Source organism: Typopeltis vanoorti, chromosome 15 (genome assembly GCF_054136105.1).
Source record: "Typopeltis vanoorti isolate ZY-2024b chromosome 15, IOZ_Tvanoo_1.0, whole genome shotgun sequence".
Lineage (NCBI taxonomy): Eukaryota > Metazoa > Arthropoda > Arachnida > Uropygi > Thelyphonidae > Typopeltis > Typopeltis vanoorti.
In genome coordinates, this window is record NC_143563.1 from 13822830 (window position 1) to 13840969 (window position 18140).

Consider the following 18140-nt stretch of genomic DNA (forward strand, 5'->3'; position numbering starts at 1 on the left):
AGTCTTGGGGATGCTGTTCTAAAGTACAGGATAGATGGAATGAAGCAAGAGAAGTTGATTCGGCAGGTTGCAAACTGAACACTAAATGATGACCAGTAGCTGCTCATTCTTGCAGTCTTTGAAAAAAAGTAAAGGAATGATGGAGGACAGTTCAGCAGAACAATGTCTTTGGAAATAGCTATAGAAGAGACAAAGTAGATGCAGTGTCTATATGAGAATGAATTTGTAAAAGAGAGGTCAACAACTAATCGGATTGTCTTTTTCTAGATCGCATCAAACATTTTAGTGATGTATACCAAAAACCTAAATGTATGAGCAGTGTTCCCAAATTGGACGGATTTTGGATTTGCAACGGGAAAAACTGTGAGAAATAATTTTCAGTGGAAAAGTATACCTAGGTTTTTTTTTAAATTTTATTTTAGTTTTTTTAAAAGAAAGATGAAAATGGAGAAGTTATGGCCGAGATCTGTTTGTTCCAGAAAATGCTAACGCGATGAAAGTCAGCCTAAGAAGAGCAACTAATCATGTATGGAAATCTGGATGGTATCATAACGGTGAAGCGAAGTAAAATCTTTTCTTGTAAGAAATAAAACAGGACTATGTTTTCGTAGGCCTAAGTTCACAAGGGGTTATTGTTTTCCTACAGAAAAATTTGTTAAAACATGTTTAAACTTCCAGTGATTGTGAAATACAATGTTCAAATAAACAGGAATTGAGTGTTCTGTCATTAGCAAAGCTATGGATAGGATTTGAGATCAGTTAGAAAGGAGCAGTTATGGACAGCAGGAAGAGGGTGGGTGAGAGTATAGAATTCTGAAGTACTTGGATGGAGAAATCTAAGCAGAACACGCCACTATCATGGCAAGCAGTGATCATCCAGAACGGAAGTTGGCGACACAATTGTAGACGGTAAAAGGCAGATTATAACGTTATAACGTAAGTTTTCTGGAGAAACGTCTGCAATAGATCCGATCAAATACCCCAAAATTTTCAAGAGCGACAGTGTGAGTTTCTCAAGTAAAAATACTAAAACACAATTTTATGTGTGAATGAGATGAACTTGAATGCAAATTCGAAGAAGTAAATGAAAAAGTTTACTGATTGTATCTAAACATTTCAAGAGATTTTAATAGCCCTTCCATATGTCTTTTCATACGTTATTTCTCAGCTCTGGATCTATGGACAAATTGGTTGGGCCCATCTAAATTCTATTTCCAATCGGACCTTTTTTTATTTACCGCAGAAATTAGGAAAACGATGTGAAATGTGTATAAAAGTATATATGTTGCAACTGACCATAAAAGAAACCGCAGTACACCAGCCATATCATTTCTAGGTTCAGCTGCGATGTTAGTGAATCATATCGTTAACTAGGATGTTGTGAAATTCATCTTTTATGTACTGTATCGGATCGTTTCCATAATTTCATACTTATTTATAATTTCATTAACGAGAAGATATTAATTAAAAAATAGATGTTTATAAGTCCTTGGAGGGATCATGTTGTAATAATAATAATCTCAAGGCGCCTATACAACCTCATCAAGAGAGCAGATTTTTATAAAAATCGATGGTTTCTAACTGATCTCAAGGCAGTAAATGAATGACTTCCCAGCCGAACTACTCGGGCAGCTTTCTTCTTGAAAATGTTGGATAATAAATCAAAATATAAAGCTAATTTATCATATGTTCTAAGTAAACTTTTAAAAAACAGGTATATCAACTTTACACCAAATTATGACTAGACGACATGATTTGCCATTGCTTATTACTGCTGATATTATGAATAAATAATAAATAAATCCTGTACGCCTTTTCATTCCTAACCCAAACTTTCTGGAAATCGGTAGATCTTCTTCTTTCACTATTGTAGATGAAAGAAGAAGATCGGTAGATCTTCTTCTTTCACGAGGTTTCGTGCATTCTCAAAGCATACTAGATAAGAGTGCCATGTTATGGGCACTCTTCTCCTTCGTTTTCGACAATTAAGAAATGGGCTGTCGAGTTTAAACGTGGCCGTACCAGCCTCGAAGATGATCCACGTGAAGGACGTCTAAAACATTTCTAAATGATTTGTTGTAACAACACAAGAAATCGTTCATGAAGTGCACGATATGGTATTGGATGACCGGCGAGTCAAAGTTGGTTAAACTGCTGAGACTATAGGCATTTCAAAAGAACGTGTAGGATATATTTTGCATGAAGAATTGCAAATTAAAAAGCTTGCGCAAGATGGGTGCCGCGCTTACTCACAGCAGATCAAAAACGCACGCGCATGAATATCTCTAAACAGTGCTTGGAACGTTTTAACAAGAATAAAACTGGTTTTGTGCGTCGATTTATTACTATGGATGAGACTTGGATTCACCTTTACACACCAGAATCCAAACAACCGTCAAAACAGTGTCTGAACTGATAAAGGATTGTCATCCAAATATAAAATCCTGTAATGTTTACCTTCTCTTCACTAAAATGAAAGTACCTCTCTGAGGAAGGAGTTTTAATTTAAAAAAAAAAAAAAAAATCCATATAACAGCTTCTTGTGAATGTTCACAAGAGTAGACAAATCCTTTAACTTTTTATGATGAAAAAAAAAAGGAATCGTAAGTACAAGAAAATAAATAAAAAACAAACCCGTTAAGAATCTTTTCCTCCCGTATAAATAATATTAATTGCTGAATTAATAATAATAATAATCTTGTTCTATCTCACCAATCCTACCTTTTCAAGCTTCTTCACTTTGGCTTCCAATTCATCATATCGTTTGATAACCTCATTATATTCCGGAAAACTCTTCAAGTTCACTATTGCAAGGAAACATTACTAATTAGAACAACCCGGAAGCATGACAAATCTGTGTAACATACTTAATAAAAATTATTTCTGTTAATTACTTGTATTCTACAGCCAGTTTGCCTGTTTTTTAGATCAAAATAATACGAATGAACACAATACTTTTTAAAACAGTATGTATATTTTAAACCAAACGAAACGAAAATATCACAGTATACTTTCGTTTCGTATTGCATTCAGAGAATCGACATGATGCCTCCTGGTGGTATGGATGAGATAATATATTTTCTTTGGTTGAAAAAGATTTTCTTTTTGAGTATTTGGTTTTAAGCATACTTAGAATCAGTGGCGGCTCGTGGCTTGAAATCGTAGAGATGCTGCAACTTTTTCGAAATATACATACACACTGTAAGTACAGTGTATGCGTGTTTGGATAAAATATCAAGATAGTAAAACTTTAAAAAAAAAAGTAAACATGAAAAAATATTGTTTATTATCGATAAAATTATGCAGTTTGGTATAATTCAAATTTACTTAAAAAAATATATTCTTCTTGTTTTGTTTCATTAAAAATATTGTTTATCATCGATAAAATTATACAGTTTAGTAGAATTCAAAATTACTTGAAAATAAAATCCATTATCATAACCCCAATAATGTTCTAAAATAAAAACTAACAAATGTTATGTCTTTAATTGTAATGTCCAAATATTTAAAGAGAAGGAGTAAACACGATAAGCATTACAAACTCTCTACTTCTGGCGCAAACTGCATATAAACAACTTAAAAATAAAATATATTCTTATAAAAATATAAAATAAAATAATATAAATAGTGGAACTCAGCGACGGACAGTGCCGCATTACGCTAATAGATCGTATCTCAATATGACGTGCATATGCTTGCGTGCTTAGCAAATACTAGCAATATGACACTGTGGTAAACACGGTGCTACTAGCGTCCTTCGCTTTCCTAAGTGCTACAAGATGGATTTTTATTATTATTTTTTATACAAAATAAGAGAATTGTATAGGATTGTCATCATCATCATGCATATCAAAGATTTAGGCCTAGCATGGCCCTGTTCCGGCCTTAGAAGTCATCTTTGAATCGTTTAAGAGGACGTCCTGGTTTTCTTTTTCCTAATGGCTTGTATTTTAAGGCTTGTTTTGGTAATCTTTCTGTTTTCATTCTTTGAACGTGTTCCATCCATTTATGTTTATATTTTTTAATTTTTTCTATTACTGGTTCTTGGTTTAATTCTTTCATAATTTCTTCGTTTCTTTTGTGATCAAATAGAGTGTACTTTGCAGTTTTTCTCATAAACTTCATTTCTGCTGTTATTAATCTTTGTTTGTCTTTTTGTTTTATTGTCCAGATTTCGCTTCCATACATTAAGACTGGTAGGGCTAATGTATTGTATACTTTTAGTCTGGTTTGTTTTTGAACTAGGTTTGGTTTAAATATTGAGTTAATTACACCTGTTATTTTTAAATATTTTGCAATTTTTACGTTTATGTCTTTTTCATATGTGATCGTACATCCTAGGTAGTTAAATGAATTCACCTGTTCTAAGATCTTGTTATCTATTACTATTTTAGTTCTTGCTGGATCTTGTCCTTTAAAGGCCATAGTTTTTGATTTTCTGTTGATATTATCATACCATAATCTTTGGATATCTCATTTAGATCTAAAATAGCTTTCTGTAGTTTATCTTCAGAATTTGTAATTATTATTTGGTCGTCGGCAAAGAGGAGAGTGTTTAAGTTTACTGTAGGAGAAAGTTTAATTCCTTGATGTAAATTTTTATTCCATTTTATTATTATTTCATTTAAGTAGATATTAAAAAAGAGTTGCTGAGAGGGGACATCCCCTTGGTTTATCTCTCTCGTTTATGATAGCTCGTGATTTAATCTTATTTGTATTTGATTATTTTCATATATACTTGTGATAGCTTTTAAGATATTATTTGGTATTTGTCTTTCTTTTAATAAGTTAAATAATATGTTTCTTTTAACTTTATTCTTTTTTAACTTTAACTTTTATTTATTTTAACTTTTATCTAATATATATATATATATATATATATATATATACAGGGTGTTCGGGATAAATTTGACAGTTTCGTAAGGAAAAAGAAAATCTTCTTTGTATCTATTAAATTTAATGAATTGACAAAAAAAACATTACAGGCAGAGTTAATTACAATACTATCAACAAGATTTACTCAAAATAACCACCATTAGCATCGATCACAGCTTCAATTCTGCTTCGGAACCTCGAACAAGCTGATGCTACAGTCTCCCTGGGAAGGGCCGCAAAAACTGCTTTAATTTTATCCATTAACTGGGCTTTTGTATTACTGGAAGTGCGATTGGTGTCTTTTTCAACTGCGCCCCATACAAAATAATCCATGGGGTTAAGGTCTGGGGAGTTTGGAGGCCAAACATTTGGACTGGTGAAGTCGTAGAAATTTTCAGACAACCATTTTTGACTTTTCCCAGAGGTGTGGCAAGGGGCCGAATCCTGCTGCCATACATACGGCCTACCATTGGCTACCCTTGTTATCCAGGGCTTGACTACAGTTAGCAACTCCACGAACAAAGCCCGAATTCCAATGCCAGGGTTCTTCAACACCTGTTCCTGCAGATTTGCGAGGAATTCTGCTGTACGAACGCAATCAGATCGTCTGCCAGGGATCTTTCTTCTTGCTACATCCTCGTAGTCACCATTGCAAGTCTCTAGTTCATGTCTGATTGTTTTTACTGTATTCAGGGAGCATTGGGCAGCAGTCGTAATATCCTTATTTTGATGGCGGGCACGAATCATCATGATACAAGTTATTCTCTTCCATGATTCAGGTGGGTTCCAGCTATCCATCCTTTCTGACATCTTGTATATGAATGAAGAAGGGTCCAAACTTTTAAATGAAGAGAAGTGTGTGTTAATACATGTAACTTACGGAAAAATATAATTAATTATAAATATGTCAAATTTATCCCGAACACCCTGTATATATATATATATATATATATATATATATATATATTAGATAAAAGATTAATAACAGCAGAAACGAAGTTTATGAGAAAAACTGCAAAGCACACTCTATTTGATCACAAAAGAAACGAAGAAATTATGAAAGAATTAAACCAAGAATCAGTAATAGAAAAAATTAAAAAATATAAACATAAATGGATGGAACTCCATTTATGTTTATATCGTTCAAAGAATGAAAATAGAAAGATTGCCAAAACAAGCCTTAAAGTACAAGCCATTAGGAAAAAGAAAACCAGGACGTCCTCTTAAATGATTTAACGATGACTTCTAAGGACGGAACAGGCCACGCTAGGCCTAAATCCTTGATATGCACGATGATGATGAAAATTTCAAAATATATCATTAAAAATTTTAAAACAAAAATATTTTGAAACTTTTAATTAAAACGTACATTTATTCCTTTAAAACAATTGCGTGCATCATAATATACCATTTAAAACAAGAAATCTTTTTATTTAATCATAGAGTAGCAGAAGACATTTCCGAAACATACATTTGCATCCCCTCTTGTTTTTCTTTAGAGTGAAGCCTTCATGACATTCACATCTGTAACTACCGTGCGTATTGATACATTTGTGTTCACATTTGGACCTCCCGGTAGTGCACTCATCTACATCTATAAGAAATAAATAATCAAAATAATCAAAAATTAACGAGGCTATTCAGATACGAAACTAAATAAAGATGGAAAAAAGTTCTGTTATCTGTTGAAAGAAAATTATAATAATCAATTTTAGATCAAAATCACTAGGTTAAAATAATAATAATAATAATAATCACCTTCCTCACAAAGGCGACCAGTCCAGCTACGGGGACAAGAACAGCGATCCGGTTTTTTGCATTTTCCTCCATTTTTGCATTCTTCCGTGCAAATAGCTATAAAAGTAATTGAATATAATTAGCACAGGAAAAATTTCTTTAATAGAAGCAATATTTTAAATCTTTAATTGTACTATTATCGGACCTACGTGGATTCAAGAGGCCCATTGCGGGAGGACTGTTTCCAAATGTTTCTCCAAAAGTAATATAAATAGCTTTAAGTTTTGACACCAATCAACCAAAATGCTGATGAAGCTGCATGTGGGAAATAAATGGAATAATAAACCTATATTCATACTTGGTTCTAAAACGAGTATAAAAATGAATCCAGACGATCATGAAAAAAAAAAAAAATTATGATTCGACAATGAATGAACCCAACACTTCAACATGAGAATCATACCAGAAAGTAAGACGCTAGCCGATAATAAAAGTGAACAATTCAGCTTTCAATTACTGAGATTCTGCGTATGAATCCACTTATATTATTTGCGTGAATTCAATTAACACTGTTAATCCTACATCCCAAAAGCTTCAACGGATTGGACTGCGTAAAAGCAATAAACTTGAAATTTTCAGGTAGTGTATTCAACCCGTGAATATCTTTTATTGCGACAGTAACAGACAACTACTCGTATCTACGATTATTAGAGTACTGTCTATCATGATGTTGACCAAGCATAACACAAAATTGGTTCTATCGGTGTCAGCAGCACTGCAATATGTTCGAAAGATTTTCTTTTGAAAAACTGTGAAATTTTAAACATTGAAAGACCGATTCAAAAGAGCCTCCGTGGTTAAGTCGGTACAGACGAAACTCTTTGGTCCGAAAGTTCTGGGCTCGATTCGCATGACGTGAAGAACTTTATCGGGTCTTTTAGACTAAAGGTGAGTTAGCCGGTTTCATATACGGTGGTGGAGTTTTTATTCCCTCAAACCCCACTTTTTCAGATATAGAACACTTCGAGAAATGATGGTAGAAATTCCCGATTCAACTATCGGGAATTTCTGTGGTAAATTCAGAAATGTTTTTCATTAACAACAGTTTTAATTGTGATTTTCTGCAGACATAGCTGACTATTCCGTTTTAATGAATTTGTCAGCCAACTTATTTTCCCGTTGAGTCTTATTTTTTCCCCGTCTCATTACAAATATGTTCTAACTTATGTATGACTTTATAATTTCTGCAATTAATATACAGTCTCTCTGCCAATTATCAACCCAGCGTTCTTATCTTCCACAAAACAGACTGACGAATTCAGCAAGTATTCTGTATAAAAGAATATCGACTGGTGAATCGAACATCCATCAAATTGTCTACGAAAGGAGCCCATTTGTTCTTATAATGATAATTTAAGACAGTTTTGCTTCTCTACTCTAATCTTGTTGCAAAATAAAAAGAAATGACTAATTATATGAAGAGCCAAAGGCTTCAATTCGGCGACGTGAAATTATTTAAGTTAAGGGATATAACATCCCAAATTGTTTCATAGCCGAAAAAGAAATTGATTTACTACAATCACTCAAGATAGTTTAGCTAATCACACACACGTCAGTCTGGCTGTGTAAGTCGCTGGAGTAGGACAACATCTAATTTCATAATAATAATTAGAGAGAAAAATCCTATAAATTACAGACAACATCCGGTAAAACTATAACATTCAGTTGACACGCCCGATGAAATTAATCTCGATCTAGCGGGCACATGCAGTGTGATTCCTCTGACAGTGTGCAGCCTCTTGTGGTGATGCGCTCAATGACAGTAATCTTATGTAAAAGAAATAATAATAGCATGCTTTCACTACGTACTGGTTTTGAGTTTCATACTCACAGAGAAGATTTTTTTTTTCGGCATTTATTTAATGCCAGAAAAATATGACGGGTTATCAAACGGTGTTTATATGAAACAAGTTAACACAAAATCTAAACAAGAAAAAAATAATAATAATAAGTTATATCAAAATTAAATAGATTTAAAAATTGAATGTATTAATTTGATTTTTAAGTTTATTTATTACATTTAAAAATAAAATTTTAAATATTTTTCTACGCTTTTCCCAAGTTAGTGAGTTTTTGATTCAGAAAAATCCATCGTAGAATTTATGCTATTTAAAATAATACTAGTTAGGATTGGGAACGTTAGATGATTTATTATCCCTGCCGCAGACTCAAATACAGGGAGCGAGGGTATATTGTAACAGGTATCGCCATAAATTGAATATCAATTTCAGCGTAGATGATGAAGTAAAAGCTACGCTTATTAGAAAAATAGCGACAATAAATATTTCTGCTATTTTTCTGAATTTTGTTTAATACATGAATTTAAAACGAAAAGTAAAATTACATGCTAAGTAACTGGTAGTTACTTAGCATTTGTTTATTAGGGTTTTTTAAGTTGACAGCTAATACTCCATAAATTAGTAATGTAACTTAAAAATCCAACTGTTTATGTCAGTCATTGTACGGGGTTAGATTGCGGCGTATTTTTACTTTCTTTTAACTTTTGCAAGAGCTTGTTTGTATTCAGAACATATGCAGTTATTACGTATTCCTGAATCCACCCAACCTACCTTGGTTACAGTTTCTCGCAGTAGGGGAAGACTGAGCCCATCCCTTACAGCAGACGTGTATCGTTTCATTTGTCGTAGACGTTTTGTAAGTCGTTCTGTAAGCCACTTCGTACACCACCCTAAGAAGAAGAAAAAAAAAAAAAATGACAAACGAATTAAGACAAACAACTGGTGGTTAAAAATATTCTCTACAGTACAAAAGGCACCTGCCTCTTAACTTGTACGTGCTGTGGAATTTCAAGACTATGTAGTGTGCGAGGAACTCACCTGGCAGAACTACAAATCTTCTCTTTTTCCTGTTCGCATGGATGGCTGTAAGTTTTGTACACAGGACGGGTATAGCTTTCTTGTTGTCGTACTGGTCTGGTGGATACCTGAGTCTGGGTGCATACGTGTCGTCTGCAAGAAAATAATAACTCGATTAAACCGAATGTATTTTAAGATGTTTGGTATACTTTACAACGTTTGACATAATTATGTGAACTTGAAGCACAGTTAAACTTTTATTTGGAACAAAAAACGGAAGGGAATAATGTTAATTTTATTTATTACTTTTGAAATATAAGCAAATTGTCAAACGAGCAAGAATAACTAAAGCAGACGCCTGTAAACATGAAGTAAAAAAATTCTTTAAGGTGAAATTGATGAAATGCGCAGTCGCAAATAAAAAATAAAAAAAAAGAAGAAAGATTGGAAATACAAAATAATATGTACAAAATAATTCACTATTTTTCAGGCGTCATATTCCAATAAATTAATAATCGTCAAGTAGATAATAAACTAAATTTTAGTGAAAGAAATCAAGAGAAGAAAATTACCTTTCTTCTTCTTTTTAGATTTGCAGAATCACGCATTTCATTCTTATGTATACGAAAGCATGTATCTACGAGGGAAGCTTATTCGTGAAAACAGGAGGGGCGGGAAAAACATAAATTACCAGTAAGAACTGCTCTACCGCGTGGTTAGCCTAGTGGCTTTGCGCTTCGCAACCATATGCTTGGGGAAGGAGTGTCCCAGGTTCGATTCCCGTTGTAGACGTGGGGAATTTGAGAATCTTCCTCAGGCATAGCCAAGTTAGCCGGTCTTGGGCGCGGTCAGTAGGGTTTTTTCCGCCAGTTTATCTGGCGTTTTTCATCCCGCAAACAGGCAAACCACCCGTGAACGTACGCCTCTACAGTCAAAAATATGCTCCCCCCAGCGGAAGACCAAGCGACGGGTCGGTTGGGAGTAGTACTAACAAGAAGTCGCATCTAAAGTAACACGCGGACCCTGCATGGAAAGCGGGAATAACGCGTGGAAGAAGAAGACCAATAAGAACTGCTCTCTTCATTTGACTAACATAGCCTGTAATAGGTTCAACAGAGTCGTGGTCCCTATCAGGGATACTCACAAATGGGATTTGGATACAAGAACTGATCAAATTAGTTGGAAATCGTACAGTCTCAGCCGTATAGCAGATGCGAAACCCCAATTGGAGTCATTTTTATAAGTAATTAAAATATTTTAAATATTTTAAAATATTTTAAAATAATTAGGACTCGAGAATATATGCTATTAACAATATTAAAATTTAAATAATATATTTATTAATTAAAATTTTAAAAAATAATAAAACTTATAAGTAAATGTTCAGCAAATTTTTACTAAAGTTTAGCAATTTTTAAATAGTTTGCTTCTCGACCCTGATTGGGCCAAATCAGTCCAATCAGATTAAGGTCGACGCTGTAAATATTTTATTTATTCATTTATTATTATTATTAAACAAATTTAAAAATGGTGCATTGTTTGAAAGCTAGAATGGAATCACTCCATATAGTTCGACAGACAAATCATGCGCTAATATAAAATTTATTTATTGTGCCTTTGCTATCATTGATATTTGCTTATTTTATTTATTTATTATTTATGTTATTTTTTATTTATTTGTAAGTTGTTCCAAGGTTTGCATTAGGTTGACTGAATTTTTTCCCCGGACCTGTTGAATACCTGTATAAAATACTTGAAGTTGAAAAAAACTACGCAATTCATAAAAAATACATGTTGTGGTATTAGATGGCGCTGTGTATTGATGGTAGCAGTGTCGTGTAGTTGGAGAATTATGTAAGGGAGAAGGTGAGTTGTACTGGAATAGAATGCCTTCCTACAATGAGTCCTAGGATTCCATGGACGTATGTTGTTTAAATGATATCTTGTTTTGACTGTGTATGAATTATGTGAATAAATAAATAATAATAATACATAGAAAGCGGTACCTAAATTTCATTAGTTAATAAGATATTAGGATTCCGGTTGATAAACAGCTCTACGCATATTGGCATTGGGGTTGCATGCTCGTGATTGTAAAGTAATTGAATTTTACTGTGACAATCAAGAAGGTTATTTGGAATTTAAATTTTCGATAACAGTGGTTTAACATGACTAGGAGGTAATATTTTTCTTCCTGTCTCACAGTAGCGGGCGTAGGATTTTCCGAGTCTGGTATCTATTCTACTCACATGTTCTTCCATACGTTTCCCAATAGTTTTTCAGTCTTCTCATGGTATTGGTTTGCTTGGTTTTTATACTCCTAGCGAATTCTGGTTCTTCGTGGATCAGTGTATATACACTGATAGAACCAATGCTTTTTTTTTCTCTAGAGGAGCCTGTTTAAACAATTATATAAGCTTAGAAACGCCTGCTCTAGTAGCCGACCTTGTTCTTTGCTGAGATTGAAAACTCTAATGTCAGCCTTAATTACTATCTAGAATACGCCCACTGGGAATTATGTAGCTCTCATTAGACACAATTTAACAATGGAGAGAGAAAAAGAAGGGGCGGAAATAATAATTCTCTCATTAAAATTAAAGTAAATCTCTCCCTAACATGAAAAAGCTTTCCGTCAAAATACATAAGCAAAAATAAAGGAAATTATTATTCTGTGACAATTTTAAAGCTTTACTGTAAGATTTATTAAACGATTTATCAGTTCGATTAAAAACGTTTTGCCATCAGAAATTAAATACGCTGGTTCATATAGCTTCAAGAAGTAATTTTGCAAATCACTCAACTTTTCAAAGATACAATTCATATAACTGTTTTTGTTTGTTTAGAAAAATCAAACAAGTTGACAATCGAGCAGGGGCGACTCGTGTAGGCACTTCGAAACTGCAGCACCCCCAATTTTTCTCGATATATAAATATATTTATTAATTTATTTATATTTGTTTGTAATATTTAATTTTATCATCAACAATCCTATACAATTCTCTTATTTTGTATAAAAAATAATAAAAATCCATCTTGTAGCACTTAGGAGGGCGAAGGAAGCTAGCAGCACTGTGTTTACCACAGTGCCATATTGCTACGCGCGCAAGCATATGCACATCATAGTGAGAGGCGAGCTATTAGCCTAATGCGGCACTGTCCGTCGCGCAGTTCCACTGTTGTTTATATGCCGTTTGTGCCAGTAGTAGAGTGTTCGTATTGCTTATCGTGTTTACTCCGTCTCTTTAAATATTTCGACATTACAATTAAAGGATTTAATTGTAATGTCCAAAAATTGAATTCTACTAAACTGTATACTTTTATCGATAATAAACAATATTTTTTCATCTTTAATTTTTTTTTAATTTTTAGCATAATTTTGATATTTTATCCAAACACGTATACACTGTACTTAAAGTGTGTATATTTCGGAAGTTGCAGCACCCCCCACGATTTCAAGCCATGAGCCGCCACTGCAATCGATTATCATTAGCGAAGCTATTCATCTTTAAATAAATACATCTTCTAATGCCTTTTCTTTCAAAAAGGATAGGCGGCATCCTTTTAACCTTTGACCTGTTGGAACTCGGTAGGTCTGGTCTGCACCCTTCACCATCGCAGGAGACAAACCAATGAGAATAGGCAGACATCTACTAAATCCTAAGCTATGTGGTAGATTTTTCTGATCTGCGAAATTAAAAACCTACATTTCTTCTAATAGAAAAAATCCCACTTACAGTATTTTCGGTAAATATTAACTAACTCGATAAATGACTGAAAGGAAGCACATGACTACAATGGAACCTGTAAGTCTTTCTTCGGCTGATCTAGCGTCATGGAAGTAGATGCAGACATGTTAAAAAATTTTATTAAATTGTTACTGAATTTAATTTTTAAAAAATGGTATTACAGTTGTTATCGTAAATATCTGAAATCCGACGACATGAGCGATGTAAAAATGTATCTACAAACTATCTACCCTTCATCCCTTTCTGGTTATAAGACAGCATTCAACATAGATTCTTCTTAGTATTTCCTCTAGTTTCATTTATACGTCTTGCACATTTCCTTTTACAGATCTTTCCTTATTGAATTCACTTTAATCTTTTCAAGTTTGCACATTGATGTTTAATGTAGTTTGCATTCTTTCCTCTTGATATTGAAGTTCAACACTTACCACGTGCGATTGTCCAAGTACGCAATAGATTTTCCTTCCGGGAAAATGCTTTCTCAAAAGAAACCGATTGAGGAAAGTAATTACCTTCACGCAAATCTGTTTAGATTTTACTGATAAAATATTTTTTCTAAGAAAACGGAACAGGGTTATTGAAGCTAAATAAAGAAAAACGGATGTGCGTTATTGCATTCTTAGGCAATTTGTAAAATTTGCACGTTCAAAGATGTAAGGGGAAAACAAATTAGGGAAATAAAGCTATCATGAGTGCAGATGTCCCAATTTTCTGTTCTAAAAATCGGACATCTTCAAACACGTTCGTCTCATTGATGATAGCAGACTACGCTTCTCACTGAGAAACACGCAAAAAAAAAGTGGTTTTGGAATATTTACCAACAGTTCCTAAAGATGATCATCTGCTGAGTTCATTGATAGAAGAAACCCGGGATTCATATAGAAAAAAAAATCAATTTACACCGGGTGTATTCAATTCTGGTAATATATAGAAAAAAAAATTGATATATAGAAAGCCCACACATGCCAACAGATATCCGCATAGTCAGTCCCATCACTTCCCTCCTCATAAGCTTGGAATAATTTCCACCTTGGGACATAGAGCCCGTTCTCTTCTGGATGACCCAAATGAACTTCTTACAGAAAACCACCTGAAAACTTCTTTCGAAGTTAATGGATATTCCAAGAGAATCATTGAAAAATTCCTTCTTAATCCTCCTAGACACCACTCAGAAGAAACAAATAGATTCAAAGACAATATATCTATTCCTTACATAAGTACAGTTTCATACAAATTAGCAAAAGTTCTAAGAAAAATCAGAACCTTGTTCACTCCACTTCCAAAGATCCGTTTCTTAATAAGCCACCCAAAACCTTGTCATCATCGATTCAAATACCCTGGTGTATATAAAATATTGCGTGATTGCGATATTCCTTATTTTGGGCAGACAGACAAATCTGTCGAATTGCGTATGGAAGAACACATGAGGGACATTACTTACAAGAGACAGCGAGCCAGTGCATTATCAAGTCATATCCTTTTCTCGGCTAATCCTAATGATGAAAACCATAAACTCTGCTGGGAAAAATCTACGAACATCTTCCGTTGCAATGATGAACTAGAGAGAAAAATCGTATCTAGAGAAATCATCTTCAATCCTGTTCATCTAAATAATAACTTGAGCTACAACCTCCCAGATTGTCATACAGCTGTAATCATGTACTGGCGTTCACGTGATGCAGCAAGCACGCACTCTCCCAACAATGCAACAAACGAAAGAACAGCTTCAAATACAACTACAACGTTTTCATGCTAATTATGTATAAAGACTGTCTATGTTGTTCATAGTTTATTTAAGCTTCAGTGTTTTAGTGTTTTTTTTCTTTTTTTTTCTTTCTTTTATAATCTCACCCGATGAAGGCTGTTGAGCGAAACTAGTCGTGTTTTTATATTAAAACCTTTTTACTTAAATCTCGGTTCTAGTCATTCAATTCTTTATAAAAATATGTATGTTAACCGAGTTAATGATCATTATTTCATGTGTGTGTGTGTGTGTGTGTTTTAAAAATAGATATTTAATGACTTTAAAACGAGATAAAAAAGTTTTAATGAAAATGATACAACTAGTTTCAGCCTTTTACAGCCTTCTTCAGGTATCCACTAAAGGTACAACACAATAATAAAAATCGAAGTTACAAAAAACTCAGAATTACAGGCAAAAATGCAATACATAATTGACATAAAAAACGTTGTATTTTTTAAGTTGTTCTATCCAATGCGCCATTGTTCATTGCGTGCGTGCTTGTAAGTTCTCGTGAACGCCAGTATTGAACAACTGCAGCATGGCTATCAGGGATGTTGTAACTTAAATTGCTGTTCAAATGTTGAGAATTAAGGAGGATTTCCCCGGATTCCACGATTTTCTTTTGAAACTCATCACTACAGCGAAATATGTTTTCGGATTTATCCAGCAAACTGAGTGACTTTGGAGATCACCATACGGATTGTTTGAGAAAAGAACATGACTGGATAGAGTAAATGCATGTGATCTTTTAAAGGAGATGTCTCTCTTATGTTCTACGAAAGAGATATCTCTCTTTCGTAGTTCAATAGATTTGTTAGTCTGTCCAAAAGAAGGAATATTACAATCGCACCACAACTTGTATACCCGGATATTTCAGGTTGTGATAGCTTCGGATGGCTTATAAGAGAACGGATTTTAGGAAAAACGAGTGAAAAACGTCCAGATGTTGTATTTTTTAAGGACTTTAGCCAGGAGACTGAACTAATGTAAGGGATGGAGATGCTACCTTTAAAATTAATGGTTTCCGTAGTACACTGCCTAGGAGGATCCAGAAGAAATTTCTTAATCGTTTTTTTCAGAATATCCATTTTGTTTAAAGATAAGAGAAAGGCGATGAATTTCTTTTTGGAGCTCATCTGGTTCATTTAAAAGAGAGCGTGCTCTGTGTCCTAAGGTAGAAATAGTTCCGATCTTTTGTGGTGGAAAGTGATGAGATTGACAGTGCAGATATCTGTTACTATGAGTGGGTTTTCGATATATAAAGATTTTAAATCTATCAGAGCATCGCGTAAGAATTACATCCAGGAACGGAAGGCAGTTATTTCGTTCTAGTTCGGCAATGAATTTTATATTAGAATGCTGGTTGTTAAGATAATGAAGAAAATCCATGAGAGATGTGTGCCTGTGACTCCATATAATAAAAATGTCGTCAACATAACGCCTCCAAAGTTTCGGCTTAAGTGACAAGGACGATATGGCTTTCATTTCAAAATCTTCTAGAAAAATGTTTGCTAGAACCGGGGATAAAGGGTTGCCCATTGCTAAGCCTTGGAATCCAGGAATTGTGGAATCCAGGGAAATCCTCCTTAATCCTGAACACTTGAACAGCAATTTAAGTTACAACATCCCTGATAGCCATGCTGCAGTTGTTCAATACTGATGTTCACGAGAACTTACAAGCATGCACGCAACGAACAATGGCGCGTTGGATAGAATAACTTTAAAAATACAACGTTTTTTATGTCAATTATATATTGCATTTTTGCCTGTAATTCTCAGTTTTTTTGTAACTTCAAGTTTTATTATTGTGTTCTACCTTTAGTGGATACCTGAAGAAGGCTGTAAAAGGCTGAAACTAGTTGTATCATTATCATTAAAATTTAATATTTTATCTCGGTTTAAAGTCATTAAATATTTATTTTTAAAATGTACCATAACAACCGAGTAGAAGCTCAGAAATACACACACACACACACACACATATATGCGTGTGTTTATATTTATATAAAAAAGCCAAGTTTATAAAATTACTTGGTATCTTTAATATATATATATATATATATACAGGGTGTTCGGGATAAATTTGACAGTTTCGTAAGGTAAAAGAAAATCTTCTTTGTATCTATTAAATTTAATGAATTGACAAAAAAACATTACAGGCAGAGTTAATTACAATACTATCAACAAGATTTACTCAAAATAACCACCATTAGCATCGATCACAGCTTCAATTCTGCTTCGGAACCTCGAACAAGCTGATGCTACAGTCTCCCTGGGAAGGGCCGCAAAAACTGTTTTAATTTTATCCATTAACTGGGCTTTTGTATTATTGGAAGTGCGATTGGTGTCTTTTTCAACTGCGCCCCATACAAAATAATCCATGGGGTTAAGGTCTGGGGAGTTTGGAGGCCAAACATTTGGACTGGTGAAGTCGTAGAAATTTTCAGACAACCATTTTTGACTTTTCCCAGAGGTGTGGCAAGGGGCCGAATCCTGCTGCCATACATACGGCCTACCATTGGCTACCCTTGTTATCCAGGGCTTGACTACAGTTAGCAACTCCACGAATAAAGCCCGAATTCCAATGCCAGGGTTCTTCAACACCTGTTCCTGCAGATTTGCGAGGAATTCTGCTGTACGAACGCAATCAGATCGTCTGCTAGGGATCTTTCTTCTTGCTACATCCTCGTAGTCACCATTGCAAGTCTCTAGTTCATGCCTGATTGTTTTTACTGTATTCAGGGAGCATTGGGCAGCAGTCGTAATATCCTTATTTTGATGGCGGGCACGAATCATCATGATACAAGTTATTCTCTTCCATGATTCAGGTGGGTTCCAGCTATCCATCCTTTCTGACATCTTGTATATGAATGAAGAAGGGTCCAAACTTTTAAATGAAGAGAAGTGTGTGTTAATACATGTAACTTACGGAAAAATATAATTAATTATAAATATGTCAAATTTATCCCGAACACCCTGTATATATATATACATACATACATACGTACATACATCTTCAAGGCCCACCTTTCCTAATTGGGTTGTGGGGCAACAGCTGCAAGAGGAACTTCCAATGGTCACGATCCTCTGCCACCAAGCTCAGGTGTTCTGATGGGATTCCCAAACGTGTCCACCCAAGGTTTTGGATATAATCTATCCAGT

At 34.2% G+C, this 18140-nt stretch overlaps 1 protein-coding gene across 1 annotated transcript in view; it reads right to left on the minus strand.

The window, feature by feature from the left end:
* LOC150098399 (epidermal growth factor-like protein 8) overlaps positions 1 to 18140 on the minus strand; it is a 112559-nt gene that overhangs the window by 12623 nt on the left and 81796 nt on the right. The window contains exons 3-7 of the mRNA XM_090405023.1: positions 9510 to 9641; positions 9243 to 9361; positions 6634 to 6729; positions 6347 to 6469; positions 2722 to 2804 (exon numbers count right to left, since the gene is read on the minus strand). Coding sequence (XP_090261149.1) covers positions 2722 to 2804; positions 6347 to 6469; positions 6634 to 6729; positions 9243 to 9361; positions 9510 to 9641 — 553 coding nt within the window. The remainder of the gene's footprint in view (positions 1 to 2721; positions 2805 to 6346; positions 6470 to 6633; positions 6730 to 9242; positions 9362 to 9509; positions 9642 to 18140) is intronic.